The sequence below is a fragment of the Sminthopsis crassicaudata genome, chromosome 1 (assembly GCF_048593235.1).
Source record: "Sminthopsis crassicaudata isolate SCR6 chromosome 1, ASM4859323v1, whole genome shotgun sequence".
NCBI classification, from domain to species: domain Eukaryota; kingdom Metazoa; phylum Chordata; class Mammalia; order Dasyuromorphia; family Dasyuridae; genus Sminthopsis; species Sminthopsis crassicaudata.
The window spans coordinates 469,765,738-469,788,485 of record NC_133617.1 but is presented as its reverse complement, the minus strand read 5'-3'; the positions used below and the strand labels follow the sequence as shown (position 1 = coordinate 469,788,485).

The 22,748-nt window shown below is 38.6% G+C and overlaps 1 protein-coding gene across 1 annotated transcript; it reads left to right on the top strand.

Moving 5' to 3' along the window:
- The first annotated feature begins 401 nt into the window (after positions 1-401).
- On the top strand, positions 402-19,034 carry UMOD (uromodulin). The gene is made up of 11 exons (XM_074280943.1): positions 402-639; positions 1,054-1,245; positions 3,115-3,891; positions 4,080-4,187; positions 6,125-6,333; positions 9,668-9,816; positions 10,804-11,049; positions 11,455-11,617; positions 13,407-13,488; positions 16,309-16,350; positions 17,852-19,034. The coding sequence occupies exons 2-11, from the start codon at positions 1,161-1,163 to the stop codon at positions 17,920-17,922; spliced, it is 1,932 nt and encodes a 643-aa protein (XP_074137044.1). The 5' UTR covers positions 402-639; positions 1,054-1,160; the 3' UTR covers positions 17,923-19,034.
- The last annotated feature ends 3,714 nt before the right edge of the window (positions 19,035-22,748 follow it).

Sequence of the window (22,748 nt, the reverse complement as noted above, 5' to 3'; positions counted from 1 at the left end):
TGGAATTCCTATCAGGGGGCACATGATGAAGAGAATGAGCATTCTGGGAAAAGCTAGGACTGACTTCCAGCTACAACTCACCATGGGCAAGTCAACATGTCCTGGTTTCCAGTGGTCATTAGGTGGGTCTGGGTCCACCATGTCTGAGAGAAGCACAGAAACAGCCTCCAGCTCTGGAACTTGCTCAGTCTAGATAGAATGCTGGGTGCTAGAATATTGATTGGTATTCAAGGCACGTTTGGAGCTCACCTGCTCATGCCTCAAGGTTGCATAGGATATGCCCATTATGCCTTTGTTGGTGATGGAGAAAGAATGACCAGAACTCTGGACACTACCTCTTTGGTTAATCTCTAACAGCAATCACTTGCTGTTCAAAGGTACAAAGTCAAAGCCTTTTTATTGCCAGACAAGGGCATAACTCCCCATGTGTTAATTTAGTGCAAGTCACAACAAATGAGAAAAATCAGCCTAGTGAGAAAAGGAAAACAAAGTGTGAAATGCCCCCAATTAAAACAAACCTAAACCCCAAGGAACAAACTGAGTGGAGGTGTGGCCTTCTGCCCTACTGGTGTTATATATAGTTATATTAGATATTAGGAAAATGCTTGGGAACTGAGTCATTCTTCAATTGTATCCCAGGTAAGATGGATTGCAATCAGGACTTAGAATGGTATCTCTTATGTCTCCATTCACCCAGAGCTCTCCCTGAAGTCATTGGGTTCCTCAATGGACCTTAGCCTATTGCCCATGGTTCCCATTCTAAACTGCTTGTTCCAAAGGTCTGTAACTACAAAAATGGGTTTGTGTTAGGGTATGTGGAATAGGAGAGAGAAGAATGAGCTCACTTTACCAGTACAAGGAAACAAAGTTGGTCCTGTGGAAAGCCAGGTGCTTTTCCAACATAAAGACCTGGTGTTTGAAAGAGATCAGCTACTTCCTCATTTTAAAGGGGAATCTGTTTTTACTATATAGATTCTCAGGTCTGATTGTGAGCTTGGAGATTGTGGTAGAAACAAAATGAATCATAATAACCATGTTCCTTCTCTTGTGCAGGTTGAAGAGTCACGGAAATCAGGCCCAGAAGAGATCACAAAGGGGCAACTCTTCTAGCCTCTTGTCTCCAGACAAGACACCAGTGACAGAGAAAACTGGTGTGAAGGATGATACAGCTCTTCTATTTGATCCTGCTGGTTATAGCGGCTTTTCAACATTGGAATCCAGCAACTGCTGATAGTTTTGCAGATAGTAAGTGATGATCTTGGGTCATTCCATCTGTCCTTATCCACCTCCTCCACCTACTTCTCTAGGGATGCTGCTGTCTTTGAATACTCTGGTTTTAAATCATCATGATCATCATATCATCATGACAGCAGCTAGCTTTTCAGTAGTACCTACTTGGTGCTAGGCACTGTGTAAAACACTTGAAAATATTATTTCATTTGATTCTCACGACAATTGTCATTTTTATCTCTATTCTACAAATGAGGAAATTGGAAGTAGAAAAAAGTTAAGTGAATTACCCTGGATCACATAGCCAGTAAGTATCTGAGGCCACACCTGCTGAAATTAGGTAATGCTGTAGAGAGAAGGCTGGGCTTGCAGTCAGGAGGTCCAATTTTGCCGCTGGGACTTAGTTGTGTTATCTTGGGGCATTTAAATCCCTTAACTTTTCTCAGAATAGAAATAATAATAGCACCCACCTTATAGGACTGTTGTGAGACTCAAATTATATAACATATACAAAGTATACAACATATATATACATGTATATACAAATTATATAACATATACAAAGTATGTAACATCTATATACATGTATATACAAATTATATAACATATACAAAGTATACAACTATATATACATGTATATACAAATTATATAACATATACAAAGTATACAACTATATATACATGTATATACAAATTATATAACATATACAAAGTATACAACTATATATACATGTATATACAAATAATATAACATATACAAAGTATACAACATCTATATACATGTATATACAAATTATATAACATATACAAAGTATGCAACATATATATACATGTATATACAAATTATATAACATACAAAGTATACATTTATATACATGTATATACAAATTATATAACATATACAAAGTATACATCTATATACATGTATATACAAATTATATAACATACAAAGTATACAACATATATATACATGTGTATACAAATTATATAACATATACAACGTATACAAAACTTTAAAATACTATTATGAATATTCGTTATTTGGTTATTGTTTATTTCTACCGGGAGAACCGTGTGAGTACGAGATGCCGCCAGAATTTCTCTAGGTTCTTTGTTCTAAACCAAACACTTGCAATCAAAGAATCATTTTTAATGAGAGAAGTCTTGAGATCCTCTCGTCCCTCCCTTTTTGCAAAAAATGGAGTTCACTGACAGAACTCATTCATCTGGCTAATGGTAGGGCCAGGTACACCCCTTAGGTTTATTTGCTCTGAATTCAGAACTCCATTAGCTAGGCTCTACTTCCTTGCTCTGCGGGGCCAAAGATATTTTTTTCTTTTTGGGAGAAGCATGGGGAGGAGACTTCTCTTTTCAATTTACTACATACTATATTTATTGATTTGCTCACTTATCTATATCCATCTATTTATTTATTCATGTATTTGTTTATTGTTATTTATGTGTGACGCATGCTCTGTCTGCGCTGCTGGCGCCCAGACAGAGCTGATTTGCTTCCATTTTTCTTCCTGTAACATGGCCCTGAAAAAGCGTGATGGTATTCGGTGGGAGCGTCGTTCTGGACAAGTCAGGGAGTATCGCAGGGTCTGGAGCTCCACGATCTGTGTCAGAAAGACACTGAATTCAGGGTCAGGAAACTCAGGTCCGAGCTTAGCAACACCGCTAACTGTGCAACGCGGGCAGCTTCCGGGTGTCGCTATGCTCTTCTGTAAACGGGGGCTTGTATTAGGGAGTTACACATCATTTCCAGCTCTACGTCCCGCGGTGCTGTCTCTAACCGGGCCGGGCTGGCCAACGTTGGGCTCGAGGCCTGGTCCGGGTGTCTCCTCCTGTCCCTGCGCTGCCACTTGTCCCCCTCTCTCTCAGGTGGAAGCTGTTCCAGGTGCCACGCCAATGCTTCCTGCGCGGAGAGCAACGGCTCGGCGCTCTGCTCCTGCCTGGCCGGCTTCACCGGGGACGGCTTCGTGTGCTCCGACGTGGACGAGTGCGCCTCCCCGGGAGGCCACAACTGCTCGGCCAGCAGCTGCGTGAACACGGTGGGCTCCTTCCGCTGCAGCTGTCCCGAGGGCTTCCGACTCACGCCCGGGAACGGCTGCGAAGACATCGACGAATGCAGCGACCCGCACGTGGCCTGCCACGCTCTGGCCGTCTGCACCAACTCTCCCGGGAACTACTCCTGCGTCTGTCCGCCCGGCTACTCTGGGGACGGGCGCCAGTGTCACTGCTCCCCCGGCTCCTGCGGGGCCGGCTTAGACTGCGTCGCCAGCCCCGATGGGACCCGGATGTGCGCGGACCCGTGCCAGATTTACACCCTGCGGGACGAGTACTGGAGGAGCGCCACCTACCGGGCCGGCTATTATTGCGACGCCGCCCTGGGAGGTTGGTATCGCTTTGTGGGCAGGGGAGGCGTGCGCATGCCGGAGACGTGTGTCCCGATTCACAGGTGCAACACCGCTGCCCCAATGTGGCTGAACGGAAGCCACCCGTCGAGCGACGAGGGCATCGTCAGCCGGACCGCGTGTGCCCACTGGAGTGGCGACTGCTGCCTGTGGGAGTCCCGAGTGCAGGTGAAGGCCTGTGCCGGCGGCTTCTACGTCTACAATCTGACCTCGCCCCCAGAATGCAACTTGGCCTACTGCACAGGTGAGCAGGCGCCCGTGCCCGTCAGTGGCGACTGAAGCAGCGCTGGAGGCCGCCATCCTGAAGTCCTCTGCTTTCTTGGGGCTCCAAAGGGATGGGCCTTCACATCCCCGCTGTCCCTCACATCCCTTCCACACCATGGGCTCTGAAGTCACCCGGCCTTTTCTCCCTCTATTCTTGGTACCCTGCAGACCCGGGCTCTGTGGAAGGAACCTGCAATGCCTGCGGCTTGGACGAGGACTGCAAGGCTGTGAATGGGAACTGGACCTGCCAGTGCAAACAGGCCTCAGATGTCACAGGCAAGTCCTTGGCAGAGGAGGGGCTGCACTGACTCAAGAGAGGGCCACGGGTAAAGGGGGTGAGTGTGTGTGTGTGTGTGTGTGTGTGTGTGTGTGTGTGTGTGTGTGTATGCAAAGGAGACATTTATGGCCAATCTCTTGTATGACTCAAGATTATCATCTCATAGAATCCTAGACCCAGAGCAAAAAGGCACTTAGGAGGGCATCTTAAGTCAAACTTCTTGTTTTACAGATGAAGAAGGAGGTTAAAGTACTGCCCAGGAACAGGATTTGAAACCAAAATCTCAGACTTGAGATTCGTGGTTTTTCTCATGTACAGCACTGCCTCCCTAATTTTGCCCCAAATTTTGCCTTTGGGGCAAAGAGTTTTAGGTAGGAACTGAAAGGGACTCCAGAGATTATCTCATCTAGTCCCTTCTTTTTGGAGAACACCTGTGCTAAGTAAGCAGTGAGATTACAAAGAAATTCAAACAAAACAAAAAAATCGTCCCTGAAAAAAGTTCACAACCTGATGTGGGAGAAATAATGAAGAAATGGTCGTTCAGAGAAGATAAATTATTTACCCAAGGTAACATAGTTAATTAATGACGACCAAAATAAGAATCAGGTTTCCTCCCTCCAGTTTCAGAGTTCTTTCTACTCTGTTATGGTCTCTTCCCATCTCTCTCTCTCTCTGTGTCCTTCTCTCCCTCCCTCCCTCCCTCTCTTTCTCTTCCTCTTCTCTTTTCTTCTCTTTTCTTCTCTTCTCTTCTCTTCTCTTCTCTTCTCTTCTCTTCTCTTCTCTTCTCTTCTCTTCTCTTCTCTTCTCTTCTCTTCTCTTCTCTTTTCTCTCTCTCTCTGTCTCTCTGTCTCTCTGTCTCTCTGTTTCTCTCTCTCTTTCTCTGTCTCTCTCTCTCTTTCTCTCTCTGTTTCTCTCTGTCTCTGTCTCTGTCTCTCTTTGTCTCTCTCTCTTCTCTCTCTCTCTCTCTCTCTCTCTCTCTCTCTCTCTCTCTCTCTCTCTCTCTCTCTCTCTCTCTCCCTCCCTCCCTCCCTCCCTTCCTCCCTCCCTCCCTTCCTCCCTCTCTCTCTCCCTCTCTCTCTGTCTGTCTCTCTGTCTCTCTCTTTCTATCCTCTTTGAAGTGTAAGGAAGAATGTAAATAATAAACCAACCAGACACATGCATTATCCCACCAATTGAGATTCATGTAGATTTCTGTGAGTCAGTAGCTTAAATTAAAGCAAAGGAACTATAGGCTAAAGTTTTCAGTAGCAAGTTATAGATAGTGTGGACTAAAAGATATTTAATCACATATGCTTTTCTTCAACTCCCACTTAAAACTATCATCTTCCAGAAGCCTTTTCCCACCTCTCTTAATCCCAGTGTCTTCCTTCCATTATTTCCCTTTTACCTTATAGACAGCTTGCTTTGTATGTATTTGTTTGAGTGCTGTTTTCCCTTTTACAAAATCTTTTGCCTCATTTTGTATTCCAGAACTTAGCACAGTGCTTAGAGGTGCTTAATAAATATTTATTTATCGATTGGTTATCATATTACCCGCACTCCCACTATACCTCATAAATATCTAGTAGAGCCCACACAGAACAGAGTGCAGGTATAACAAAGTGTTTCCTGATGCTACTTGATAGAGTTCATCCAGAATCCCACTGATATAGAGAGAGCTCAGTAGTTCCTAAACCACTAGAGTTATCTATTTAGGTTGTAAGGATTCTAACCTTCAAATTTCCATTGAGTGAGTATATTTTTCTTTGTATATTGTCGCCTCTGTTTTACCATGAACTACCTGAAAGGACTTTCCTTTGTATCCTTAATGCTTAGCATCGTGCTTGGTGCATGGTGGATGCTTAACCAGTGTTTATTACCGCCGGATTAACCTTTAAAGTTTCCATCCAACTCAGGTGCTACAATTCTATTTTTCTTTACTTCCCTACTCTTTCAGACATTGCTGACCTGAAACCTGATCTGTTTTGTGAGGCCAGTCACATCAAGGTGTCTTTGAATAAGTGCCTGCTGGAAAACTTAGGGTTTGAGCAGATATTTACATATTTGAAGGACAGCTCCTGTGTTGGCTTTGAAGAGAAGGACAATCAGAGTTGGGTGTCAGTGGTAACTCCAGCTCGGGATGGGCCATGCGGAACCACGCTAATGGTAGGTAGGTGGGTAGAGCCTGTCTAGGGCAAGGCTTGGGAATGGGATGGGGCAAAGCAGTGATGTCCTACTGTGGGAACCGAGTGATGGGGCAATGACTCAGGGAAGCTGTTTGATTGTTGGGAAAAGGTGATGGCTCTCACACCTGATTTTAATGGCATTATTTTTCAACTCCCTGAGATCCTATTTGGATCTTTTTGACACAGATATTGCAGTGGCTTACTATTTCCTTCTCCAGCTCATTTTACAAATGAGGAACTGAGGCAAACAGGGTTAAGTGACTTGCCCAAGGTCACACAGTAGTAAGTGTCTGAGGCCAGATTTGAATCCATGAAAATGAATTTTTTTCTGACTCCAGTGCTATTGCTATCCTGTTTAATGAGTTGATATTTATACACATACACACATACACACACACACACGTATATATGTGTGTATATATATATGTATGTATATCTATATCTTTTTTTTTTTTTTTTTTTTTTTTTTTTTGAGGCTGGGGTTAAGTGACTTGCCCAGGGTCACACAACTAGGAAGTGTTAAGTGTCTGAGATCAGATTTGAACTCGGGTCCTCCTGAATTCAAGGCTGGTGCTCTATCCACTGTGCCACCTAGCTGCCCCCATGTATATCTATATCTATACATATTTATCTCCTCAAATCTGTACCCTATTCCCCTCTCTTCCTCCACCCTCTCAGCAAAGCCCCTTTCCCTTTTTATATATGTCAGAGGAATTCTCTAAATGTTTTATTTTCTCTTTTGTATTTCTTTCTAGAGCACTTAAAACTATTGAAGAGATAGTGTTCAGGGGAGTTTACACAGCATGATTTGTCTTGTCTTCTGTACTGTAGGAGCCCTTCACCTTATATATCTATCTTCACACAACTGAATTGTTCCCTGACTCTTTATTAATCTTACCAGTCATGTTGTTGCAACATGGCTGGGTCCAGGAATTAGGTTTTGCCTCTATGTTCTATGTTCACTGTCCTCCCAGGCCCTGTCTTTAGCATTAACACCTTTTAATCTGTCTAGTTGCTTTGTTCTACACTGTTCTCCCAAAACATACTTCCCTTCCTCTCTTATTACCCCCCATTGGTTGACTCATATAAACAGTACCTTGAACTCTGGACAACCTCCCTTCCTCTTTCCTCCAGTGCAACTTTCTCATTCTGTGTCCACTTCCTACTTATCCATTTTTTTTTTTTTTTTTTTTTTTTTTTTTTTTTTTTTGCATTGGAACACAATCTTTTAAGACTCTAGAGTAGAAAGAGACTCTAGAGAACATCTGGTTCAAATTGGGGATGGCTTAATGTGCCACCTCTCTCAGTGACAATAGTGCCTTAATTCAGCAAAATGAATGCAGTAGTCATATTCCAGGTATGGTAAGAGCAGTGTTGGAGAAATGATATTTTGAGCTAGAGGAAGGCTTTGTTGTTATACCCCGCCCCCAACCATGTCATTGGAATATCTACCTACTGCAGCTATATGTAAGATTAATTCTGAGAGATTTAAAGAAATTTTTGTTTTCTTCAAAATCTGAGTTCTTATTAAGAAGTTAAGTGTCAGCCTAGCAACAAGAGATGATTTGAAAACCTGCTTGAATGAAGGGTCATGTAGGGAACAGATCAGGGCTAATAATAACAATAATAATAATAGACAATACACATTACATTTTCTTACATTTAATTTTTATTTTATTTTTCTCAATACACAAACATTTTTACTTTTTTTTTTTAATTTTGAGTTTCATACTCTCTCCTTCTCTCCTTTCCCTCAACTTGACAAAGCAAGCATGTGCAGTCATGCAAAACATTTTCAGATTAGCCACAAAAACCTCACATTTCTTAAAGGATTTTAAGCTTTGCAAAGCAATATCCTACTTCCTTGCAGTATCCTAGAGGTACAGCCAATACAGGTTTTATTATCTCTATTTTACAAATGAGGAGACTGGGGCTTAATGAGAGTGATTTGCATATAATTACACTTTAAGAGTCAGAGTTAAGTTTGGGACTAGAGATGGGAAGAATGATAATACATATTAAACTTAAAGGCTTTTCAATCTTCCAGAGTTCTATCAGGGAGGGAAATGGAAATATTCCTGGGAAAGGTTACACATTAAACTGTTATCATTTCTTACATGAATCTGACAGCTGGTTGGGAACAGAACCCCTGGAGGAAGGAGGAAGACCATGGCATGGTAGAAAAAGCCCTGAATTGGAGTCAGAGACCCTCAGTTCTAATTCAGGCTCTTCTCTTTTTCCAGTTAGGAGACACTGGTCAAGTCACTACATGGTCCTTGAGTTCTGTTTCTCATCTGCAAAATGAGAAGGACTGAAACTCTTTTAAACTCTCAGTCCTACTAATACATTGTTGGTGGAGTTGTGAAAGAATCCAACCATTCTGGAGAGCAATTTGGAACTATGCCCAAAAAGTTATCAAAATGTGCATACCCTTTGATCCAGCATTGCTGCTATTGGGCTTATATCCCAAAGAAATATTGAGGAGGGGAAAGGGACCTGTATGTGCCAAAATGTTTGTGGCAGCTCTTTTCATAGTGGCTAGAAACTGGAAGATGAATGGATGTCCATCAATTGGAGAATGGTTGGGTAAATTATGGTATATGAAGGTTATGGAATATTATTGCTCTGTAAGAAATGACCAGCAGGAGGAATACAGAAAGGCTTGGAGAGACTTGCATGAACTGATGCTGAGTGAAATGAGCAGAACCAGATCACTGTACACTTCAACAAGATGTATTCTGATGGAAGTGGATATCTTCAACATAAAGAAGATCCAACTCACTTCCAGTTGATCAATGATGGACAGAAACAACTGCACCCAGTGAAGGAACACTGGGAAGTGAATGTAAATTGTTAGCACTACTGTCTTATCTACCCAGGTTACTTATACCTTCGGAATCTAATACTTAACGTGCAATAAGAAAAGAAAATTGGATTTACACATATATATTGTATCTAGGTTATACTGTAACACATGTAAAATGTATGAGATTGCCTGTCATCAGGGGGAGGGAGTAGAGGGAGGGAGGGGATAATGTGGAAAAATGAATACAAGGGATAATGTTATAAAAAAAATTTACTCATGCATATATACTGTCAAAAATTTATAAATAAAATTAAAAACAAAACAAAACAAACAAAAAAATAAACTCTCAGTCCTATGATTTTTGATACAGGGGCAGGTGTCCTAGAAGTCATCCAGGGTCACCGAAAGGAGCACCAAAGATAACTTTCCCTGACTTGACAGATTCTCCAGGCCTAGCCTATATAATAACTAGAATCTAGTGCCTTTTCTCTCTGTTCTCTTCAAACAGAAAAACCAAACCCATGCCATTTATAGCAACACTCTCTACTTGTCCGACAAAGTCATCATCCGGGATACCAATATCAACATCAATTTTCAGTGTGCCTACCCTCTGGATATGGAAGTCAGCCTCCAAACGGCAGCCCAACCCCTTATCAGGTATGATATCTTGCATCTGTGGAGTGCTTCATTATTTGCAAAACCCTTATCTGGAGTTAATACAGTATTCTGTGAGATGGGTGCAATCATTAGCCCCATTTTACAGATGAGGAAACTGAGGTATCAGTATCTTGTTTAAGGTCAAACAGTTATTAAATGTTTGACTTCCAGTCCAGCATTCTATCCATGTTGCCATCTAGAAACTTAGGAATGATAACATAGCTCTTCTCTGCAAAAGCCTCTTCTTCCTACTAGCTCTGAGGATTCAACAGCCAATGGGAAAGGAACACTGGAGCCCATTGTTGTCTCAAATTCCTGAATCTTTACCCAGAAAGGGACTCCTTGCATTTTAAAGATAAGGAAAGTCAAAGGAGTGGTCAAAGTCACTTAGTGGTTAGAGTATTAAGGCCAAATCTTGACTAAGAGGCTTGGTCTTTATAATTGAAAAGGATATTGAAGGACATCTAGTTAAATCCCCTCATTATATAGATGAGAAAATTAGAACCTAGTGAGGTGAACTGATTTGTCCAGGATGGCACTCTGAATAAGTAGCAGAACCAAAACTTGAATCCAAGTTTTTTTTTCTTTTTTTAAAATCATCTTTATTTATTTATTTGTTTATTTATTCACTCATTTATTTGCTCACTTATTTACTTATTCACTCATTCATCCATTTATGTACTTCATTTATTTAGTCTATCTATCTATCTATCTATCTATCTATCTATCTATCTATCTATCTATCTATCTAGGTGAGCCAATTGGGGTTAAGTGATTTGCCTAGAACCACACAGCTAGTGAGTGTTAATTGTCTGATTTTTAACTCAGGTCCTCCTGACTCCAGGGCTGGTGCTGTATCCACTGCTCCATCTAGCTGCCCATCTTTTGTTTCCATACCTTTTTCTAGCCCCCCATTTTCTAGCCCCCCACATTATCTCTGAGCCTTATGAGATGGACTCTAACAGCGTGTGCTCTCTCCTGCTCCAGCTCCCTGAACATCAGTGTAGGTGGGACAGGCATGTTTACGGTGAGGATGGCTCTGTTCAGAAGTCCAACTTACACTCTCCCCTATGAGGGCTCTTCCGTGGCCCTCTCCACTGAAGCCATCCTTTACGTGGGCACCATATTAGAAAGGGGAGATTCGAACCAGTTTGTTCTGTTGATGACGAATTGCTACGCCACCCCCAGCAGCAATGCCACGGACCCCTTGAAATATTTCATCATAAGACACAGGTATTGGATTATTCTTATGGAGATGTGGGGGGGGTCTCAGGTGGGAGGAGGAAGGCCTAGGGGAAAATGATCAGGGAGCATGGATTATCATCAACTAATATTTTGTGGAGTGGGGAGGGTATAAGAAATAGAGAGAAGGGAGGTAAGACCCCCTACCTGCATGACCTCTGAGTCCCAAGGGAAAGCAGGGAGTATTCCTAGATAGGAATTGATATCATAATGTCAGTGACACTACACTTCCTTTTTGGTAGAAAGGTAAGATCTCCCTCCTCTCCCCTCTTCCGAATAAAACTGCTCTAGATCTTCAAAATACCCAATATTCTACTGGCCCATTGATATTCCATTTTAGTTCTAAATACTGAGAACCTCCTGGGAGAGAGCACCATATGAACACATCTTTTACAGATGTCCACGCACTCAGGACCCAACAATTCAGGTGGTGGAGAATGGGATGTCTTCCCAAGGTCGATTTTCAGTCCAGATGTTCAGATTTGCTGGGAACCATGACCTAGTCTACTTGCACTGTGAAGTTTCTCTCTGTGACACTAGGAATGAGCAATGCAAGCCAGTAAGTCTACCCTTCTCTTTCCACCTTTCTTCTAGTCCAACCTTCCCACCTCAACAAATAGCAAATTCACATTTCCTCATGTATTCTTAGACCTAAAACAATTAAGGCAATGGAGAAAAGACAAATAAACTGAATTCTTCTCTCTATGCCCTTTCTCATGAGTGTTTGGGAATTTGGGTTTTAGATAGAGAATTTCTGGATATCTTTTATTTTATTATTTAAATCTAAGGCAAGATTTTTTTTTAACTCTTTTGCTGTTGTTGACTAATGAAACTGATGAACCCCTTCTCAGAATAATATTTTAAAAGCATACAAGAAAGTACATAGGATTGCAAAGGAAACCAATTCTGTTGAAATAATGTTACTAAAATTTTAAATAAAAACAAAAACAATGATCTAAGAATACAGGGAGCAAGAGGAAAGGATTAATGCATCAAGACAGAAGAACAGGATTGTTAAGAGGTACAATGGCATTGGTGGAAATTTGGACAAGATATGACCTTGTATGCAGCATTGCTTCAGTTTTTGTTTTTTTTATTATTATTACTTTAGTGACTATTGAAAAAAAGCAAATATTAAAAAAAACACAAAATATAAAATCACATATAAAACTATGAAATACTATTTCTAGTTGACTTAAAAGGAAAATAAAATTTAAATAAATTTAGCAAGGATATCTGAAAGCAACTAGAAATAATCCTGACACAATTTGTAATCAGAAAGGAAGAGAGACCTCAGAGAGGGTTGCTCTGTTTTAAACGTTCATTGAGTTATTAGTTTTCCTGACTCTGCAGCCAACTGTAGGACTCAAAAGGTCAGTCATTTAGCCTGACTCATATGTGGTAGAAAGCGGGTTGGAACTTAGAACCAGAAATTACCAGTCAGAGTTTATCCCATGGGATGATTCCTCTAAAAGCCAATGCAACCTCTGTTCAGCAAGTTTCTTATTTAGGGATTTCATGCAGTGTAATTTTCTCTTTTTGCTGATGCATATTGCAATCCTTCCACAACTTAGTAAACAGTCTTGGAGGGATACCATGACTAAAATATTCATCACTCTTTAACCAAGCTGGTTTAAATTCTGGTCCTGGGACTTTAGATATACTATCTATCAATAGGCCCATTGTTGAAGCTTTTCTAGCTGGCCGAGATCTACCAGATCCACTAGCCCAGACTTCAAGAAGAAAATAACAATAATTTGTTAGATGAATACATGATGGGACAGCCTACCTGCTTCCTTGCTATGCCCCCAAAGAAAGTAAGGAAGGCTCCCAGCCTACTGAGTGGTGCATCTATGGTGGACTTTAGGAAGAATATGCCTATGAGTATCACAGGATAGACAGGGCAGAATTGACGTGACCTGCCTTGTACCATGTAATATCCCAATCACAAATTCATTTACAAATTCATTTGAATGATATCTTTACTGTTCCTATGTCTAGTCCTAATCTTTTTTTACCCATGTATTTCTATGCTATTATTTTTATATAGTCTGGGTATATATGCTGCCATCTTACATTTGTACCACTTCATATATCTCCCACATTTCTTTGTGTTCTTCATATTTAAAAAAAAAACAACAAAGAAAAAAACAAAAAACTGCCTTTTGGATCTCCGAAATTAAAAAGAATGGTTTTTTTTGTTTGTTTGTTTGTTTTGTTTTTTCTCTGAGATCCTCAGCTTCACTCTGGGAGATGATTGCCAAGGGTTGTAGATTATGCCACATAAAACAATACAATTATAGGATCTCAACTAATAAGAATTTCCTTTTCACTTTCTTTTCATACAGTCTTGCTCAGGGACTAGACGCCGTAGTGGAGATGCCATCAATCCAGCTCAAGTTCTGAACTTGGGACCTATCACTCGGAGAGGTAATTGATTCTAGCACCTTGTTGGTAGGGGAAGAAATGGAGTGGAGATAAAGCCACTTAGGTATCAGAGCCCAGGACAGAGATGATGCTTTTTGGTTCATAATTAGAAGAATCTGAATTTCTGGATGTTGGAGATACCAATACTTTTTTTTTTCTTTTTCTTCTTGGGACATCCCATTAATAATGATTCTTTTCTTTAACATGCAAATTGTTGCTCAGATGAAGGGGGAATATTGACATCATAAGGACTGGGTCATAAATTCTAGGAGTCTGAAAGTGTTATTTAAATAAAAGGAAGAGTAAACATACAACTCCCCTCAACCACAGAGTTATAAGCAAGAAGCTCTGCCTCATTGTGCTACTCGTGATAGATGGTAGAATGAGTAGAGTAGCTTGACAAGCACCAGAGTCCTATGTAATCATAGCACCAGAAAGTGGGACCACCAGGTTGCCATGCTTATTCTCTAGGTAGTATAAATAATTATAGATCCTTAGAGCTTGAGGGGAGCCGAAGTCATCCTATGATCCATCCCATTGCCTGCAGCCTAGTTAATAAGTAAAGGAACTCAAAAAAATGTTCTCAGGTTCCTTTTTTATGATGCCTTAAGGGAGAGACTCTATTGTCTTAGTCATCTATTCATGTGACCAATCCTATCACCCAAAATAAATAAGCTTATGCAATGCCTACCCAGAACCACACACCACAGAAAGAGAGAGATAATTAAAGAAAACATGCCCCTGCCATCAAGTATAGTATAATCTCTTTGGGGAAGTTAAGACTAAAGAAGATAAAGTCATTAGAGATTAATACAAAAGGTATAAAATTAAATGCTAAATTGTCTATTCTAGTTCAGAGAAGGGAAAGATCAGAGTGTCATAGAATGATCAAGGTTGACTTCCTGGAGGAAGAGGCTCCAGAGTCATGTGATCATAGATCATAAAGCTAGAAGAATTCTCAGGGACCAGTATTTGAATCTAGGGTGATCAGAGGATGAGTGATACATAGGATAGTGATGATGGTTATCATTTTTAGGTGATTTGTGATCACAAATGAATGAAGATATATTCATTATCTTATCTGAGCTCCACATGAACCCTATATAGTAAACAATGCTTTGATGATAAGGAAATTAAGACTTCTGATCCAATGACCATTCTTGATTCCAGAGGACCTGCAATCAAAAATTCTATCTATTACATAAAGAGTCCAGAATGACATACACATAATATATATACATACAGATATGTGTCTTATATTATATATATATATATATTACTCATCTATTTATATATATATTATGTATTATATATATCACATATTGCACATTATCATATTACATATTGTATCAATCTACATCTTATGTGACATGTCACATATCTATTATGTATCTATTCATATAATAATATATATCTGTATATATAAGAATAAGACATATTGTATCTATACATGCATGAATACATCTATATATTATATACCTTTATGTATATTATATATGTATATATACACACACACATATAAAACATTAAGGCAGCTAAGTGCCATGGTGACTAGAGTGCTAAGCCTGGAGTCAGGAAGACTCATCTTAATGAGTTCAGATCTGTTTTCAGACACTAGCTATGTGACTCTGGAGAAGTAACTTAATCATATTTGCCTCAGTTTTCCCATCCATAAAAAGAGATGGAAAAGGAAATGGTAAGCCACTCCAGTATCTCTGCAAAGAAAACCTCAGATAGGATCACAAAGAATTGTACAAAAGTGAATCATCAATAACAAATATACAAAACAGATAAAATAATTAGATGTATACATATAACTTATATAAGTATCCATATATTCTATATCTAGGAAGAAATATGTATGCATACTATATCTATATATGCATATACATGAAAAACATTTATATATGCATACAATTATATATTACATCCATTTATGCATATATGTGATACCTATATATATATATGTTTATATTTTAGAATCATAGATATTCCTCATATTTCCTAATATGACATATTAGAATGAGATGCATTTTTGTATTTATATATAGTATACCTATATGAGGATTCATATATTATATATATTTATCTATAAATATAGTTACATCATATATGTGTGTGTATTCATATATATATATATAAAAGAATAAGTTTCCATTCATTTTTTAAAATGGTAGGAAGGATTACTATAGAAGTAAAATATTACACAAACTATCAGAGGAGGTTACTGAATTATTAATTTTTCTTAAACATTTTACTTTTTTACAAAAGACATCTCATGAAGTGAGAGTAATCTATAAATGTTTGTTGTATAAAAACTCCAATAAAACTGGAGGAAAAAAATGGGTAGAGGGAGACCTAAGGAAGAAAATAAGAGAGATTGTGAGTTTTCTAAGATCACAGAGACAGTAAGTTAACAGAGCTGAGGAAGCATCTCAAGTTTCTTAACTACTATTCAACATTAACCACTACACAATACTACGTGTCAGGAATTAGATAAGTGGAGAGGAAGGGGGAAGAGCATTTCAGAAAGGGAGTAAAAGTAAGAATTATACTCATATGAAATACATCCTGAATCAATTGAAGCTTTTGAGGGACTTGAATAATATAAATATGAAAATATCACAAACATATGAGATGCTGCTTTGATCTCGCCCCATCTTCATCTCTTCTTCTTGCATCCCCTGTGACTGTCAAATACCATTAGGATCCCTCTTATACAGCCCTTTATACCTTTATTTAGAAGACTAAATTTAAGTCACTCCTTAGTTTTGTGTCATCTAGGGCAACTCAAAAGACTAATGCATCTCTTTGTATCCACAGATGCTCAGGCTGGCATACTGAGTGATATCCCTAGCCGTGCAGGTATGTAGTTTTTCTCTCTGATAATCTAGGTCACAATCTATAAACAGAGTGGAATTTTGGTAGCTCAAAAGAAAGGTGAGATGTGCAAGTTTAGGGACCTCTCCCTCCCAAATGGTTAAGTCATATGGACCATTTGTGGCTGGCCTGTGGTAGAGTCTTCCAAGCCCATGCTGATCTGATCAGCCACAGCCAGGCACTCTGTACACTGACCTCCTTCATTTTGATCCTCTTTGAGCATGAAAGACAAAGAACATCACATATCACCTTGTTTCAGCATAGTTTCTTCATTCAGATTGGACTAAATGGTTCTAAGTCTATTCCAGTTCCAAGTCTATCTTCTTAGGATCTCAGTCTTAAGACCTGCAGCCTTAGCCAATGGGCATTAAATTGTAGCCCTCAAGGCATGTTAAAAGGCAGAAAGAAGGAGGAACCAGAGTTCTTGCCCAATGGCTTCCTGTGCCTGATTCTGTAGGAGTGACCAGAGGCCAAATTGCTTAATAAGACCTAACAATAACAACCAAGAGGCTTAAGGGGAAAAGACCAACCTTAGAGTTGGTTCATCAAGGATTCAAGTCCCACCCTTGAAACACACTGGCTGTGTGACCCCAGGTTAAGTCATGGAACCTCTCTATGGGCAATTCTATAAGATGATAAATTGCAGAGAAAACTGCCTATCTTTATTGGTGGAGGGAGTTTCCTCCCCAAAGCTGTCTACTTTGGGAAAGGAATAAGCACTTACAAAGTGCCTACTATGCCTAAGCACTGTGTTAAATGCTTTTTACATACAAATATTGTCTTATTTCATCCTCATAACAATACTATGAAATAGGCCTTATATTCCTTTTACAACCGAGGAAACTAATGAAATGGAAGATCTAGATAAATAAATAATAGCTAGCTTCTATGGAAAACTGCCCTAAAGCATTTAGCATGTAGTACATTGCTTCATTTCATTACCTCAGTGATTAGTGAGGGTGAGTTTATCTCCTTTTTACTCATAAGGAAATTGGAATTCCGAGAGGTTAATCAATTTGTCTAAGGTCACATAAGCAAGTAGAAGAGCTGGGACTCAATCTCAATCTTCCAAAGCTTTCATATTACAGATCTGATAGAATGTAATTCCTATTAAACTAAACATAAGATTCCTCAGTTTTTTTTTTTTTTACTTTCTTTGAAGATCAGCAATTAATTGGTAGACTTCACAGGTTCATGATTTGTACATTAGGCCAAGACCGTACAATAATACTCCTCCACCCCCAAAAAAGTTGCCTTGATAGTCCAGTTGATCATCCATCCAGCTGCTTGGTCTGCCTGGTACCCCACATCTGGTACCCTGGGAACCAGGGGATAGTAGTGGTGGAGTCCCTCAGGTGTTTGGTATTGCCATGGCAACATCCTATAAAATTTATTCCCCTATAGATCCCTCTAATCCAATAATGAGTCCCATGGCAATTGAGAACTATGAGGACTTCTCCCAAAATATTTCACACTTCCATTTCAGGGTTCCTGATGCCATGGCTGGGTTTGCCCTTGTCAGTTATTGTGCTTCTAGCAACCCAGGGATCCAACTGAGGGAAACACTTGAGTTTGCAAATAGCTACGGAGAAAAGAAGCTTCAGAACCAAGAATTTGCAGCCATTACTTCATTCACTGCAGAAAGAAGAGACCCAGTCCTGCAGAAAGTGACAAGATGGGGTTCCCATTATTTACTTTTTTTTTCTTTTTTCTTTTTAACAATGGTACTTTAAAAGAATCTGTGCCTTTAAATGGATGCCTAAAATGGATACCTTGAACTTTTGTTTTCTCTTACTACAAAATTTCTGAAGTCTCTTTCACTTCTGTTTGCAAGGGGAGATTTCTAGCCACTCAGTTATGTTATAGAAAGACCACTGAAGAAAGCCTAAATTTTAACCCTATCTCTGCATCCATTTAAGTACTCTGACTTTCAATTACCTCATCTATGAAATGGAAATAGCAACAATAATATGTTAATAATGATGAGAAATAATAAATAATCCTTTCATTGTGTATATCACTTCACAGTTTATAAACAGTATTTTAGTCCAAAATTTCATTTTAGTCTTATTACACCACAATAAAAGTGATGACTCTTGAATCAGAGAACCTGACTTCAAATTCTACCTCTGATGCTCACCTGTATGACCTTGAGTAAGTCCCTCTGTATATTCCTGTGCCTCAAGTATTCCTGATCTGTAAAATTAAGTGACTGATCTAGGTAGTCTTGGAGATCCCTATGTTCCTACCATCTCCTTTTTCCCATGTCTTCATTGAAGTTCAGGGAAGTTAACATACTCAAGATCAAGTGGCTTGTAAAGGAGCAAAGCAAACACTTAGATTCATAGCTCTTCATCTGAAATACATTCCCATAGTATTTCAAATTAAAACAAAAACAGAACATTTTTTATAGGTTGGATATGAGAAGAAAGGAGATAGAGACAGTACACCTCCTTCAACCTTTCCCAGCCCAATTGATTCTCTCACTTTTCTCTTTTATTTCTTCTCTGGATTGGATTGCTTCATTTACTTTTGGAATGAAATTTTAGGGAAAGTGAAAGGGGAAAGTATGTAAGTAAATATCATAGTTGTTTCTTAGCTTGCCATAATAAAATGGAATGGAAGCAGACTTGATAGAGGGTAATAAAAAAACAGCCTTTTCACAGTGACATGCCTTGTCCTTATTTATTTTGAAAGGAGAAGTCATCATGGCATAATGAATACAGGTCTAGCCTCAAAATCAGGAAAACCTGGGTTCAAGTCCTGCCTTTGATATGTCATAATTGTGTGAACCTGGGAAAGTAATTTAACTTCTCAGTTTCCTCAAACAACTTAAAAAAATTTTTTATTACAGCTTTTTATTTACAAGATATATGCATGGGTAATTTTTCAGCATTGACAGCTGCAAAATCTTTTGTTCCAATTTTTCCCCTCCTTCCTCCCACCCCCTCCCCCAGATGGCAGGTTGACCAATGTATGTTAAATATGTTAAAGTAAAAGTTAAATACAATATGTGTATATATATATACACACACACACATATTGTATTGTGTATATATATATACACACACACACATATTGTATTGTGTATATATATATGCACACACACACATATATATATATACACATATTGTATTGTGTATATACACACACACACACACACACACACACACACACATATATATATATATATATATATATATATATATATATATATATATATATATATATATCCATACAGTTTTTTGCTGTACAAAAAGAATCGACTTTGAAATAGTGTACAATTAACCTGTGAAGGAAATCCAAAATGCAAGCAGACAAAAATAGAGGGATTGGGAATTCTATATAGTGGCTCATAATCATCTCCCAGAGTTCTTTTGTTGGGTGTAGCTTGTTCAATTCATTACTGCTCTGTTGGAATTGATTTGATTCATATCATTGTTGAAGATGGCCACGTCCATCAGAATTGATCATCATATAGTATTGTTGTTGAAGTATATAATGATTTCCTGGTCCTGCTCATTTCACTCAGCAACAGTTCATGTAAGTCACTCCAGGCCTTTCTGAATCATCCTGCTGGTCATTTCTTACAGAACAATAATATTCCATAATATTCATTTACCACAATTTATTCAGCCATTCTCCAATTGATAGTCATCCACTCAATTTCTAGTTTCTGGCCACTACAAAGAGGGCTGCCACAAACATTCTTGCACATACAGGTCCTTTTCCCTTCTTTAAAATCTCTTTGGAATATAAGCCCAGTGTTAACACTGCTGGATCAAAGGGTATGCACAGTTTGATAATTTTTTGAGCACAGTTCCAAATTGCTCTCCAGAATGGCTGGATGTATTCACAATCTCAGAGTTGTCTCAATTTGCATTTCTCTGATTAATAATGACTTGGAGCATCTTTTCATATGGCTAGTAATAGTTTCAATTTCTTCATCTGAGAATTGTCTATTCATATCCTTGGACCATTTATCAATTGGAGAATGGCTTGATTTCTTATAAATTAGATTCAATTCTCTATATATTTTGGAAATGAGGCCTTTATCTGAACCCTTGACTGTAAAAATGTTTTCCCAGTTTATTGCTTCCCTTCTAATCTCGTCTGCATTAGTTTTGCTTATACAAAAACTTTTCAATTTGATATAATCAAAATTTTCTATTTTGCAATCAATGATGATCTCTAGTTCTTCTTTGGTCATAAATTCCTTCCTCTTCCAGAGATCTGAAAGGTAAACTATCCTATGTTCCTCTAATTTATTTATGATCTCATTCTTTATACCTAGGTCATGAACCCATTTTGACCTTATCTTGGTATACAGTGTTAAGTGTGGGTCAATGCCTAGTCAAACAACTTTTTGAAACTATAATTTGCAGAGAAAGTTTCTTTTTCTCAGAGTTTCTATGCCAGTAGGGGAGCCAGTCATTCTAAATAGAGAAGAAATTAGGGGAGAAGCATTAAGTTACTCTATTTCTTACTTTCTTTTTCTTTCTTTCTCTTTCTTTTCTTCCTTCTCCTTTCCTTTCTTTCTCCCTCCCTTCCTTTCTTCTTTCCTTTCTTCCTCTCTCTCTGTCTCTCCCCTCTGTCTCTCTGAATGGCTCTATCTCTCTGTCCCTGTCCATCTCTGTCTCTCTCTGTCTCTCTCCATCTCTGTCTCTCCATCTCTATCTCTCCATCTCCATCTCTCTCTGCGTCTATCTTTGTCTCCCCCTTCCCATTTCTCTGTCTCTTTGTTTGTCTTTTTTTCTCTCTCTCTTTCCCTCCCTTACTCCCTTTGCATCTATCTCTATATCTTTTCCCATTTTTCCTGTCTGCCTCTTTGCCTGTGCCTTTCTGTCTGTCTGCTAGTCTCTGTATCTTTGGTTCTTTCTCTATTTCTCTGCCATTCTCTTTCTGTCTCCTCTCTTCTTGTTTTCTCTCTTTCTCTATGTCTGTTTGTCTTGATTTCAGATCTTACCAAAATTCTTGTAATCACCTCTGGAAGCTATTCCATATTAAGGCCAGTATTCTTGGACTGAATTGATAGGCGTGAGGAGTGGTGGAGGACAGAGCCTTGCAAAGATCTCTCAGAAAATAAATCTTTCATTGGCTATGCTTGTCAGTCCATCAGAAGATGTAAGTTCAAATTGTGGATCCTATTTCTAAGGCCCCTTTTAATACTAAGTTCCTCATTGGTTAAAGAAATGGGATTGATCTCTATCACCTGAGAAGTATCTTCCAGCTTTAACTGTCTATGAGATGCCTCCAGAGAAAAGGCTCATTTTCCAGAGAATAGATTTGAAAGGTTTAATACTAATGGGAAAAGGCTTCTTTGACTTCAGCTGTTGTTGGAAGCTCTAACAACACTTCTGGGAAAAGCCCAAGGTCACGTTTCATTGGCTGAGTTTAGTGTTTCCCATGGGAAAACACATGTGTATATCAGCAAATTGGGTCTAAGTAAAATATTTCCTATATAACAGCTTCTCATTATCTCATACATACCCATAATAGTGTGCCAGCCTTCATAGACAAAGATGATATTGTTGACCTTCCAAAATTTGCTTTGTTTTGGGTTTCCAGCAACAGGCATATATTCATTTATCTGGTCCTGCTTGTAAAAACACATGTGCAATTCATTTAACTAGAATTATAAAAGCAGTCTGGCATGCTAGGTTTTCCTTTATACAATGTTAATCTAAGAAAGAAATTCTTAATTTTTTAATGTATGGTGGACTTTTGGTACAGTCTTTTGAAATATGTGGATCCCTTTTCAGAAAAAAATAGTATAAAAGGATAAGACATAGGATTACAAAAGAAAACAACTATATTGATATGAAGAAATAATTTTTTCCCTATCCATTCCCCTGAAATCTGTCTATGGAACCTACATTAAGAGCCCTTGATTCTATGACATTGGCTTCATTAGTGCCAATTCTAATGGAACACAAATTAATAATCTTACAATTCTTTAATCTAATCCAGTTTGGATTAGATTCTTTATAAAGTATAACTTTTGAAATAACTCTATGTACCTGAAAAGGGAACAATGGACTTTTTTTTACTACTTTCCTCTCATTATTAGTTAACAAGAGAAGGTCCAAGCATGTCAATTGGTGAAAAGAAAATGTGTGTATCCATATATATGTATGTACAGTATATATCCATAATATATGTATGTATCCATGTAAATACATGTATATATAATTTTACTCTGAAATAAAAAACGTTCACTCTACCATCTCTATTGTCTTTGACTTTGCATAAAAAGACACTATGTCAATTGACACAATTTGTTCCTTCAAGATGTTTTTAAATTCTGATCCTAATTTTAGCAATGTGATAGAACAGAAGAAATGATATGTTCAATATCATTCCCTAACATAAGAAGACTCAAT